The 14,005-nt window shown below is 36.7% G+C and overlaps 1 protein-coding gene across 1 annotated transcript in view; it reads left to right on the top strand.

Moving 5' to 3' along the window:
- The window catches only part of LOC128211228 (spermine oxidase-like), a 60,546-nt gene that overhangs the window by 39,420 nt on the left and 7,121 nt on the right, over positions 1–14,005 (top strand). The window contains exon 4 of the mRNA XM_052915780.1: positions 7,934–8,048. Within this exon, the coding sequence (XP_052771740.1) occupies positions 7,934–8,048 (115 nt within the window). The remainder of the gene's footprint in view (positions 1–7,933; positions 8,049–14,005) is intronic.

A 14,005-nucleotide genomic window follows, 5' to 3' on the forward strand; every position in this document is an offset into this window, starting at 1 on the left:
TTTAAAGGCCTAGTTTAAGGAATGTTTGGCATGATAATCCCCTGCTGTGCATCTCCTGCTAATTGCACTGGTGTCACAGTAGGGGCCAATTTCCTGTGTATTCGTTTATTGGATCAGGGCCATTTAGGGTCCATTTCTATAATAAAACTTCTAAAACTGCACAGCAGGATATTTAGATCGGAGATCTGATAAGAGGGATCAAGGCAAGTAGATTAAGATCAATTAACAGAGGTTGTGTACTATACACAGTTTGGGTGGTGGCGGGTCACTTATAGAAGGCTTAAACTAGGCCTTTAAGACAACAAAGAGTACTTTGATTTTTACATGACAAGATGACCATAAAGTGACCTTAGTAAGTCTGGGGCATACCTGAAGCCTTTTTACTCATATGCCTATATAGACTATTAAGCCATGAAAATGTGAAGGTCATTAATTGGTGTGGTCTGAAAATATTATATGGTTGGGAGCTGAAGAGGAAGACTTTGGAAGCTATTAACAGTCAGTTCATTCATTCAACAATTATAATGAACTTTAACCTGTGAAAAAGTGCATGAATATACTGTAATCTGCCTTATCCTTTGATTGTTAATCCTGCCTTTGTGAATTAAGCAGGTGTCTTTTTTTGGAAACCAAAATAGAGACCTATGTACTGGTGTTACCTCCCCTGTGGGTTTAATTAAAGGCATACCTCTAGCAAGGTGAGAATACCCACTGGGATATGCATGTGGAAGATCAGAGGATTTTTTCTTGAGTTTTGGCATACACCCATACCTCCAACTCAAGTAAATTGTTCAACAAATCTGTTCAACAGGCTTATCTTTCATTTCAACAACCTTTTGAGAACTGTTTCATGATTTTAGCTCAACTATTCCAAGAATAAGGAGGGCTTTACTATTCGCCCCTTCTTACTTCACACAGTTGTTCAAGGCCATCACACAATAAGGCTACATAACTCCACGTTTTGTAAATACATATTTTGTCCCTTGATTGACTTAAAAAGTTTGTTTAAAGTTTTAGGGCACATTGGAATTTTCACTTATAACTCATACACCCTTAATTCAATTACAGTGAAACTGCGTTCCCTCAAACAAGCGGTCGTTCGAGAACCAGCGTTCCCTCGAGGTCGGAGCTTGGTCCCAAACTTTTTTCCTTCTATTTTCATATAAAATATACCCACGCTGCATCGAAACCTAATTATGTTGAGCAGATGAGCAATATCCTCGGTCCCAAGTACACAAATTGTGCACAAAACCTTATGGCTCCCTCGAGGACATAAGTTCACACTTTTTCCCGAATGCGTGTTCCAAAAGAAACAAACAATTGCTAGGTGTTAAAATTTTTGCAAGTTGTAAAAATTGCAATGACGGTTGAAAGGCAATTTGATAAGGTGTGAAAAACCGTTTTTCACTGTTAATGCATGACCGATATTAGTTGATATGGGCATTTGAGATGATAATTATGAGAAGTTAATGACGAGAAGATAACACTTTAGATGTGGTCAGAAAGTTCTTTGAATTCACTGCCGATGCTGACCGTGATCTTCAGACTTCATCTTCTGTATGCTGTCACGTCACATAACGATTGAACAGTTTCGCGAAACCGACAAGATGCGCCAATCAACAATCCTTGATTTTGCGCAAACTTAAATCTGACTAATGCCACAATATGGACTATCATTCAAATGTTGTTTGTTACGAAAATGTGCTTTTTGTTAAAATAAACATTTTTATTTATTCATTTATTGTTTTTAGCTCCACTGGCCGAAGGCCATGGAGCTTATGTCGTCACAGATTGTCCGTCGTGAGTGCGTGCGTGCGTGCGTGCGTGCGTGCGTGCGTAAACTTTTACTTTAAACGACATCTCCTCTGAAACTGATAAGCGGATTTTGACAAAACTTCACAGGAATGTTCCTTTGGTGGTCCTTTACCAAAATTGCTCAAATGGTTCCGGTCCATTGCACAATATGGCCGCCAGAGCTAAAAATAGCAAAATCTTTAAACGACATCTCCTCTGAAACGGTTCGGCAGATTTTGATGAAACTTGACAGTAATGTTCCTTTGGTGGTCCTTTACCAAAATTGCTCAAATGGTTCCGGTCCATTGCACAATATGGCCGCCAGAGCTAAAAATAGCAAAATCTTTAAACGACATCTCCTCTGAAACGGTTCGGCAGATTTTGATGAAACTTGACAGTAATGTTCCTTGGGTGGTCCTTTATTAAAATTGCTCAAATGGTTCTGGTCCATTGCACAATATGGCCGCCACAGCTAAAAATAGCAAAATCTTTAAACGACATCTCCTCTGAAACGGATAGGCAGATTTTGATGAAACTTGACAGAATTGTTCCTTGGGTGGTCCTTAACCAAAATTGCTCAAATGGTTCCGGTCAGCTGCACAACATGGCTGCCAGGGCAAAAAAATAGAAAAACCTTTAAAGAACATCTTCTCAGAAACCGATGATCAGATTTTGATGAAACTTAACAGAAATGTTCCTTGGATGGTCCTTTACCAAAATTGCGTAAATGGTTCCGGTCCATTGCACAATATGGCCGCCAGAGCTAAAAATAGCAAAATCTTTAAACGACATCTCCTCTGAAACGGTTCGGCAGATTTTGATGAAACTTGACAGTAATGTTCCTTGGGTGGTCCTTTATTAAAATTGCTCAAATGGTTCTGGTCCATTGCACAATATGGCCGCCAGAGCTAAAAATAGCAAAATCTTTAAACGACATCTCCTCTGAAACGGATAGGCAGATTTTGATGAAACTTGACAGAATTGTTCCTTGGGTGGTCCTTAACCAAAATTGCTCAAATGGTTCTGGTCCGCTGCACAACATGGCTGCCAGGGCAAAAAAATAGAAAAACCTTTAAAGAACATCTTCTCAGAAACCGATGATCAGATTTTGATGAAACTTAACAGAAATGTTCCTTGGATGGTCCTTTACCAAAATTGCTCAAATGGTTCCGGTCCATTGCACAATATGGCCGCCAGAGCTAAAAATAGCAAAATCTTTAAACGACATCTCCTCTGAAACGGTTCGGCAGATTTTGATGAAACTTGACAGTAATGTTCCTTGGGTGGTCCTTTATTAAAATTGCTCAAATGGTTCTGGTCCATTGCACAATATGGCCGCCAAAGCTAAAAATAGCAAAATCTTTAAACGACATCTCCTCTGAAACGGATAGGGAGATTTTGATGAAACTTGACAGAATTATTCCTTGGGTGGTCCTTAACCAAAATTGCTCAAATGGTTCTGGTCCGCTGCACAACATGGCTGCCAGGGCAAAAAAATAGATAAACCTTTAAAGAACATCTTCTCAGAAACCGATGATCAGATTTTGATGAAACTTAACAGAAATGTTCCTTGGATGGTCATTAACCAAAATTTGTTAAATGGTTCCAGTCCACTGCACACCATGGCTGCCAGAGCTAAAAAATAAAAAAACTTTATACGACTTGTCGTCGAAACCGATGACCTTTTTTCGATAAAACTTGACAGAAATGTTTGTTTGGTGCTCCTTTACTCAAATTGCCCAAATCATTTCGGTCTACTGCACAACATGGCAGCCAGAGCTATTAAAGTAAAAAATTTTTTTAAATAACTTCTCCTCAAAAATTGATGATTGTATTTCTATGAAACTTGACGAAAATGTTCGTTAGGTGGTCTTTGCTTGAACCTTTTGGCCAGTGGAGCACAGGCACTGATGTGCCTCTTGTTTCTTTTTTTTACATACTTAGTTTACGTCAACCTTTGAACATATTCGCGATTTCCACAACGCAACACATAATCGGTGTCTTCGTAAACAGTCTGTTTGACAACTTCAAACTTAAAATACACTGAAAGATATTTCATATCAAACTGGAAAATTGAAAATCGGGTCGTTCGAAACATCGGTTCCCTCTAGGTTTTGGCTCGGTCCCTGGCGACCTCGAGCGATCGCAGTTTTACTGTAACTTCAAACTTAACACAAGAGTTGACAGCCATGATACAGTTTGGTTAAATAACTACATGTTATCCTAAATAAAAGTGATGGCCCTTGATCAACTTTTTCTCATTTAAAGTACTTGACACAATTCGGGTACGTTAATGATGTTATATGCCTATATAATCATAAAAAACAGTAAAAAAAGTCAATCAAGGGGAATAATTTGCATTTAGGTTAAAATGGAGTTAAAAAGCAGCGTATAGTCCAGCCCGCTGTCTTACTTTAGCACTCGTTTTTCAACAGTGGTGTGGTTGGCAGTGTCTTTTCCAATTAAAGTACTTGGGACCCAGCAATTTGTATATTTGTATATTTGTATATTTGTAATTTACCCAATTATTTTGTCTCCCCCATTCAATTTACCCAATTATTATGTCTCCCCCATTCAATTTACCCAATTATTATGTCCCCCCCATTGATTGGAAGTCAGCAAGTCAGTCAGTCAGTCAGTCTGTATGACATACTTTATTTGCTAAATAACTTTAAAAGGCCAAGACCCAGGAACTTCATACTTGGTATACAGGTTGGTCATGGCCAGTAGAAGACCCCTATTGATTTTGAGATGAGTCAGTCAAGTTCGCTGTGACCTTGAGGTGAAAATAGACATTTTTTGCTAAATCGCTTTAGAACATATGCACCAAGATATTCATACTTTATATGCCAATTGGTCAGGACTAGTAGATGACCCTACTATTGATTTTGGGATCAGTCTGTCAAAGGTCATGGTCAAGTTGACCTTTAGATAAAAAAACAGTTTCCAATAATAGAACGTCTTGCACCAAGGAATTTCATACTTCATATGCCAGTTGGTACTGCCTAGTAGATGAGCTCTGTTGATTTTTTGGGGATCAGTAGGTCAAAGATCAAGGTGACATTGAGGTTTCTTCCAAATAATTTAAAAATGCTTGGCAGTTGGTCATGATTAGTAGATGACCCCTATTGATTTTCAGGCCAGTAGGTCAAAGGTCACATTGACCTTGAGGTAGTTGGTCTTGATTAGTAGCTTAGTATTGATCTTGAGGTCAGAAGGTTGATTTGTTGGTCGCCAGTCTGTACTCCACACTTCTTTCTGTTCAATAACTAATGAACGCTTGGACCCAGGAACTTCATACTTGGACCCAGGAACTTCATACTTGGATCCAGGAACTTCATACTTGGTATGCATGTTGATCATGACCAGTATAAAACCCCTATGTTTGTTCGTCTCCAGTCCAAAAGTACAAATTTCATGTCCATCTTTATTTATTTCTCAGCTACAACCACACAATGGGGGAGACAAGGGCTTGTTCATAAAAGCAATCTCTAGTTATATCATTATATACAGATTCAGATGCTCTCTCGTCAAATCATGATTTCTGATTAAGATTTGGAAGCCCACTTGTCATATCATTCATGATTTTTTATTAAGATGCGGCTGCACATACGTCACATCATAATTTCTTATTAGATGCTGACGCTTACATGTCATATCATTCAAGATTTCTTATTAAAATGTGGATGTTCACTCGTTAATATCACAATTTCTTATTACTGTATTTAACTGTTTTTAGGATGCTAGCAGGCAAAATTCACAAGAAAAAATTGATAAAAACCCTTAATACCATAGATAGGTAAAAAAAATGTGAAAATAAAAAAAATATAAATTAGCAGCCATCATGTTTGTTTTGGATCGTGATAATGGCAATAGTAATTGAAATCCATGCAATATTAAACATGGAAAAATCTTTATTTGTTTTTTATACACATGTACATCAGTGATGACATGTGTTAAACATAACATTATCACGAAAAGTAACAACTAACACAAGTGGTAGATAGCAAATTTATAGTTCATAACACAATTACCTAAATAATAGACAACAGTTTCATTCTGTCTTCCAAATTATTAGTAGTTGTCACTAAGTATAAAAGCAAAAGCTGTTTATTGTACATAAATTTTCTGAACATGTCACCACCTGCTTAGTATTACAAACATGAGGTTTATTGTGATGAACAACACTGCTAACACAACAGTTTGTACTACAGTAAGGCAAAGGTGGTTTTCCTTCAGACAATGACAGCGCACAATGATGCCACTCCACAGTATCATGTTTGAATACAGAATTTCCACTCATCATTTCATAATTACTTATTAAGACGTTGATGCTCACTGGTCGTTTTATAATTACTTATTAAGACCCGGATGCTCACTCGTCATTCATAATTACTTATTAAGACGCGGATGCTCACTCGTCATTTCATAATTACTTATTAAGACGCGGATGCTCACTCGTCATTTCATAATTACTTATTAAGACGCGGATGCTCACTCGTCATTTCATAATTACTTATTAAGACGCGGATGCTCACTCGTCATTTCATAATTACTTATTAAGACGCGGATGCTCACTCGTCATTTCATTATTTCTTATTAAGACGCGGATGCTCACTCGTCATTTCATTATTTCTTATTAAGACGCGGTTGCTCACTCGTCATTTCATTATTTCTTATTAAGACGCGGATGCTCACTCGTCATTTCATTATTTCTTATTAAGACGCGGATGCTCACTCGTCATTTCATTATTTCTTATTAAGACGCGGATGCCCACTCGTCATTTCATAATTACTTATTAAGACGCGGATGCTCACTCGTCATTTCATAATCACTCGTCTTTTCATAATTACTTATTAAGACGCGGATGCTCACTCGTCGTTTTATAATTTCTTATTAAGACGCGGATGCTCACTCTTCATTTCATAATTTCTTATTAAGACGCTCACTTGTCACAGGAGCACTACTTGTTCCAATTATTTCAATACACTTGACAGATTGTTTTGTTAGATTTGTGACAAATTCCTTCATACATTCTTTCTTACTGAAAGACAATATGAATATGGAGGATATTACATCAGAGTTCAATCTTCAAAGACAAGCTTCACGAGGCTGTTTAATTGAAGATCATTGTTGATTTTAGTGGTAAATTGAAATTGCCTTCGTGTTATTGGTTCATTATTTTGTTGCATATTTGCGTGAATGAACTCTATGTAATAGCCAAGAACGTAACGATGTTGAAATAAGGGTGCACAATAATGTCTTATGAAATAATATCGCATTTGCCATTGACATTATCAAGGATATAGCCTTTACCTTGCTGATGCTGTATTTTCTATGAGCTCACCCTTCTGTAGCAGTAAACTGTATCATCAAGTTTCTCTAATTCCATGGGACTCTATTCTGGAAGAAATGTCAACATTTCTCATGAGATATCATTTCCCAGAACCATGCGTAATGTCTGAACATTTCGAGAATTCATTTCCAGTGGATATAATTTTTTTGCTTGTCAGTTCTTTGAAGAGAAAATGGAGTTTTAGTCATAGCTATCATGTATTGTCACCATTGTCAGGGAGGTTATCTCAAAACTTCTAGAAGACCTGGAACTTATTAAACAATACCAGTCATCGAAATTAGACTTTTGGATGAACAAAGCCGAATTCATATACTACTGCCAGTTACATTTTTTAATAAGCCCTGCATGCACACTATATAAAACCCAGAATTTGAGCAAGCCCGGAAAGCATTTTAACAGTGCAGGGATTGCGGGCTTGTGCTAATTCCGACCACTGCATTATCCTTATAGGCTGGTAACTTAACTCTGGCTTTAATAAGTTATGATCTTTGATAGACTAGGCATCCCGCTTACTTTTTGTTAAGGAGCTGTTTTTGCGAGATGGAGTTGAGAATACAAAAACTCTAATAAATATTGTATGCCACAATATATTAACTATTTAGGACATGATGAAAGAAAAAACAAATTTATGACTTCACATACATGATCTACACTATTTCAGAATTGGATGAGGAAACATTAATAATGTGAGGCCCATACTAACTTTTCCGAAGAAATTAAATGAAAAAAAAATAGTTTAATGGAACCATGTTGTCATTAATGTTCTCGTTTCCACATTTCAGGACACGATGGGGAAACAGTAAGAACACACGAGGCTCATACTGCTTCATCAAGGTCGGGGCCTCTGTCAGCGACGTGGAGACCCTGGGACAACCCCTCAATAATGCACAGGGGCAGGTAAGCGAGCATCTGCAGTCAACTACTCCGCCTCATCATTGATCATAATAGGGAATTCAGCTACGAAAAAGACTCATTCTTTTATAAAGCATACATGTGATAACGTCCCGGACGTCCGGGATTGTCCCGGAAATCGTATCTCTGTCACGGAGTCACGGAGGGTGCATGTTTGTCCCGGAAAGTCATAAAAAAAAAAACGAAAAAAAAAATCTCGGAATCGGAATCGATTATCCTATTTTACCAATGTAAGTCAGCTATTTTGCCTGTCCGGGACACTGGTCGTAAAACACAGGACATGTTGACACTAATCCGTTAATTGGTACGTGTGTCGTCGAGGTCATCGTCAATCACCCGATAATTGATCTATCGGCCTATTGTTGTGCTTAACGAGTGGGGGAGGGTTCTTGTATACAAATTCATTGTTTTCATATGGATTTGTTTGGTCTTATGAATGATAGCTTTAAATTGATGAATTGATAGTTTCCACACATTTTACCGACAAACGAGCATGAAGGTAAGTTCAAAGAAAGTGACAAAATGAGTAAAAAAACAAAATTAAAACACGGAAAACATCCCATATTCCTTTCAAATTTCAAAGTCGATACATCGTTATACTTTAAACAACTTACGCGTCCATAAGGAATTTTAGTGTTTTGACATTTTTTTTCCGAACTATCGCGTGTATTTTTACGCCGAAATAAAACTGACGATATGGGGTTTACCGGTGGTTATATAGAATGCTTTAATCACGTGACCATGGTAAGTCACGTGATCGCTTTATACAGCCGATTGTTGACATGTCTCTATCAAAATTATATGCATCTCCAAACGGAAAAAAGCTCATCGACTGGAAAATCTTTTTTATCGTCTGAAAATATTATGTGTCATAAATTGCAAACGTTTTAAATGTGATGAAAAAATAAATATTTTGTAACGCATGTTCTCAAAAGCGCGGGAAAACAGGTGCCCGTATAGTTGTTTATTTCCTGTTTTGATGAAACCGAAAGTAGACTGCATATCCTCCTGGTTAGCACTTCATTTAAAGCCTGGGAAAATATCTGGTGGTTTTATTTTTTCAAGAAAATGCAGAAAAAAAACAACCATGTCAAGTAAAAAATACGTCTTGGCAGTCAAAATAGGTACATTTTCCCGACGTTAAAAACGACTAAAATAGCCCCAGATATGCTCTGGAATGCACCACAGACGTTCCCCATTTAAAAAAAATTCCGGGGGGGCATGCCCCCGGACCCCCCTAGTGTGCGTTGACATAACGACGAGTGTCCCGGAATCGACCCAAGAAATTATCACATGTATGTATAAAGACAGAAGCTGAGGGTGTGTGTGTTGGGGTGGGTGGGGTATATATTGATGTTTGTTGATAAAGTGCTAGGAAATTGGTACTCAGTAACATTCTTGTATTGCACCACCATACAGCGTTTGAGTAATTGCAGCCATTCCTACAAGGAACTGTTGTATACACTTATTTACAATTTTTTGTCAAACATCATGGTTGACTCCATAAGCTTAATAATACCAATTAAAATGAGTGTTCCTCAATTAATGATCACTGGTTGCCTTTGTAGTGTGATGGAATGTGCTACTGGTGGAAAGCATCAGGCTAACAGTTTTAAGACGTTTCTGGCTGGCATGTTCTTATAGATTGAGAATGAAATTAAGACAGTCAGCTTCTGCAAGTTTACAAAAAAGTGCCAGAAATATGCAAATCCTGTAACCGTATTAAGAGATGACGGATTCACTGTCTGTATTATATTGGATTCAGTTCTGATATCTATGACAATGAATGTCTGCGGAGACCAGCATTAGACAAGCTGATGCCAGATCCTTAGTATATTTAGTTGTATAAGAAGCTGTTGCACATAAAAATTATATTAATGATATTCTACATAATGTAATTTGTTTAAATAATGCGAGGGATTAATATTCCCCCCTTGCAAAAATGACCTGGTCGTGAGTACAAAACATGGTTCATCAGTTTCCTGTTGGTGAATGTTAAAAATACTGTGTAATTTTAAACTAAAAAAAATGGCCAGAACTAAAATAACACTGTAATCTACAGTTATCTTCGGGGAATTCCGCATTTCTGTAACTTAATGTTCTTCAATGGAAATTTCTGGTATTGATCTAGAACTGTTTGATGCACAATTGCATCTCCTTTCATTACAATAGCCAGTATTGCCTTCCATTGCCTGACCTGACCTGCCAGACAGTTTTGTTTTTAAAGTTTCTCTTCCTAGAAATATCACAAATGCTTCCTGTTCCATGAACTGATGTGTGTATGTGTGGACTGAAAGATTAGACCAAAATAAGATAACTCACTCAAGATAGTTGGTTTATCCTAAGTGCACTCTGTCTCCTTTTAACAAACTTGAGACGTGCAATCTGTCTTGTGAAAGCAAGCCAGACATAGAAACACAGAAGGAGACCCCAATATAGGATTTAATTATGAAAAAACCATCTGATGTCATACCCTGTTACAAATATAGGCTTCCTTTTCTGTGGTTTATGTGGTTTTAACAAAAAATGAAATAAAGAACAACAAAAGCCAGTATTAAATAGAGCTTGTGTCAATTCAGTTGAATGGTTGCTTTTGGATGTTATTTTATTTGTTGTTTAGTACTGACATTCCAGTTTGCTTCAAATCTGAGATCAGGAGAGACCTTGAAAGGGTTTCTAAAAAGCCAGTTTTGCGCCTGTGTCAGATTGCTTCACACCCCTTGACCGTCCTTGGGGGCCCCAATGTCAGATTGCTTCACACCCCTTGACCGTCCTTGGGGGCCCCAATGTCGGATTGCTTCACACCCCTTGACCGTCCTTGGGGGCCCCAATGTCAGATTGCTTCATACCCCTTGACCGTCCTTGGGGGCACCAATTAATTGTTGGGTTTGTGGTTGCTTATTTTGGCAAACAATTGTTATGTATATTTGTATTGTAATGAACTTACTTATAACCAACTTGAATTTTGATGGTCAATTGATGTCAGCTATAGCTGCTTGGAAATAGTAAACTATTTGATATCCGCATATAAAAGTTTTATTTATTATTTTGTAAAAAGTTTGACTCTTAATGAGGACGAAATGACGTCAATGTCAAGTTAAATTACGCTAGTGCTATATAAGAAAACGTGTAATGGTTGCAATTCACTTAAAACAGTTGAAAATTGCCATGTGATATATTGAATTACAAGTAAACAAGACATTCTGCTGGAATGCTATGGAAACGCATTATGTCTAGAACAAGACAGACTCCATATTTGTACAGCAATCTGACTTATTGCAGAGACCAGATTGATTGTATTTGCTATAGATCATGATAAGACAGGTCTAATTTTGCTCATTTCCAAGCTGGCTAAATTGATCAGGATATTTTCTTATATCTGCATATGGAACTAAGTTTAGTGTTTCACTCAGAGCTGAAAAACTTTGCAATAAATGACAGTGCCTATCCATCAAAACTGATGTTGTAAACTAGCATCACATTATTCAAGATGAAAGTAGTTTTGGGTTATTATTTAACCTATTAAAACCACTATCAAGAAAAATGCCATACTGCTGTATTATTTCTGAAACTTGGCAAAGAATTAAATGATATACAAATTGGCGACTAAGTGTCTTGATTTTGAGCTTCTATAACATACTTTAAAAACAGGATTTTGGTGCATTTACGTCATGGTAACAAGGGTTTAGCTGGGAACACAAAGACATTTGACATTCCAACATAAGAGACATATTAAGAGACTCTTGAATATCTCCAAGTTTGTACTTTTGTTGCATTGGCAAACATAAGTATATCTTAAATTTGCGCTACATCCTGAAAACCTGCCATAGTTAATTCTTTTATGTTTTCTGCCTCAAATGTTTCATTGGTCATCGCATTAAATTTAGAACTGTGGGCAGATTGGAATTATTATCAAATCAAATCAACACGAAGCTTAAGCTACATGCAACCAAGATTAGATAACAATTGTAACACAGTTCATGGCAAAATAGAACCAAAGTCTAGTTAAGATACAACCAAGATCAAGCCAAAATGAATGTTTCTGGCAAAATGCAACAAAGATACACCTTTGAATAAAGATCATAGAAGGTAACCCAGTATACAATATTTGATTATTGGAATGCTAGGGAAATCCCTATCCAAGATCATTGCCTCTTCTACTTTTTTCAGCCTATTTCTTGGAAGATTACTGATATATTTTCCAGATCTAAGATCTCGACTTGCTTCAGTCCACTTTCTGTACTAATGCTGTAAGAAACAATTGATACAATAAGGTTTAAGCCTAATTTACCTACACAATTACTATTTCTACAATTTTCCTGGAAACATAAAGCTTGTGGTGTGTGTTTTTCTCTCCAGAATATTAGAAATTGGCTTAGTTACTTCAAGTCGTTGGGAAACCTGATACATTTTGTAAACCTGAATATGTCAAAATTGTGTCTATGCCAGCTCTTGAACCTGTGCTGGAAGAAAGACTGTTTTCATTGGCATACTGTCAGAGCTGGCTTAATATTATGTTGTAACCCTGGCAAATTCTGTGTATTTTTGAATGATAAAGTCCAAATATAAACACAATCATGTTCTGATTCATCAATTCAGGCCCCAGTTTCTCAAAAGTTCTTAAGGGTAATTAGCTTATTTTGTTACGCTCAATTTCTTACTTCAATCTTGAACTTAGTGTATGTATAAGTCCAAAATGCATTAAGAAAATAAAAATTGAACAAAATCAATTAATATAAATTATTGAAGTTAGATTGATTCTGTTAAATTTAGGGACTTCAGATATTTTGAGAAATTGTGGCCTGGGTGATAATTGTGACTCTACCAATTCATATTCATTACAAGTTGACATAGACAAGAAAATTCCAGTTGATGTTATAGATTTTATTAGCTCGACTATTCGAAGAATAGGTCTATACTACTCGCCCCAGCGTCGGCGTCAATGTTGGCGTCAGCGTCCGGTTCAAGTTTTAGGGCAAGTTGGGATTTTCACTTATAAGTCCAATACCCTACATTCAATTGACTTAATACTTCACACAGTTGTTCAGGGCCATCACATGATGAGGTTAGATAACTCCATATTATTATTTACACAGATTTTGCCCCTGATTGACTATGGAACTTGGGTTAAAGTTTTAGGGCAAGTTGGAATATTTATTAATAACTTCTATATCCTTTGTTCAATCAACTTAATACTTCACACAGTTGTTCAGGACCATCCTGCAATGAGGTTACATAACTCCATATTATCCTAAATACAAGTTATGGCCCCTGATTGACTTAGGTTAAAGTTTTAGGGCAAGTTGGGATTTTCACTTAAAACTCCAATAACATTCATTCAATTGACTTAATACTTCACACAGATGTTCAGAGCCATCACATAATGAGGTTAGATAACTCCATATTATCTTGTATACAAATTATGGCCCCTGATTGACTATGGAACTTAGGTTAAAGTTTTAGGGCAGGTTGGGATATTGTTTAATAACTTCTATACCATTCATTCAATTGACTTAATACTTCACACAATTGTTCAGGACCATCACCCAATGAGGTTACATAACTCCATACCCTTAATACAAGTTATGGCCCCTGATTGACTTAGGTTAAAGTTTTAGGCAAGTAAAAGTTAAGGGCAAGTTGGGATTTTAATAAAAAAAACCTTCTATACCATTCATTAAATGCACTTAATAAAATTCAAAATTATTTACGACCATCTTACAACAAGAAACATAACTCCGTTTTAAGCCTAAATACATGTTATGGCCCTTGAATTTTTTATTATTTTTTTTTAATTTCCTTTGAAAGGCATATTTGTATATTCTTAACCACATTTTCATAATGGGAAATCAAGTTATTTGAATGACTTGCGTCATTGTTTGGGCGGGCTGGTGGGAGGGCAGCATCAAAGTCACCTTATGTATCAAATAATTTTAGTTAGG

The sequence above is a fragment of the Mya arenaria genome, chromosome 12, assembly GCF_026914265.1.
Source record: "Mya arenaria isolate MELC-2E11 chromosome 12, ASM2691426v1".
Classification (NCBI taxonomy): Eukaryota; Metazoa; Mollusca; class Bivalvia; order Myida; family Myidae; genus Mya; species Mya arenaria.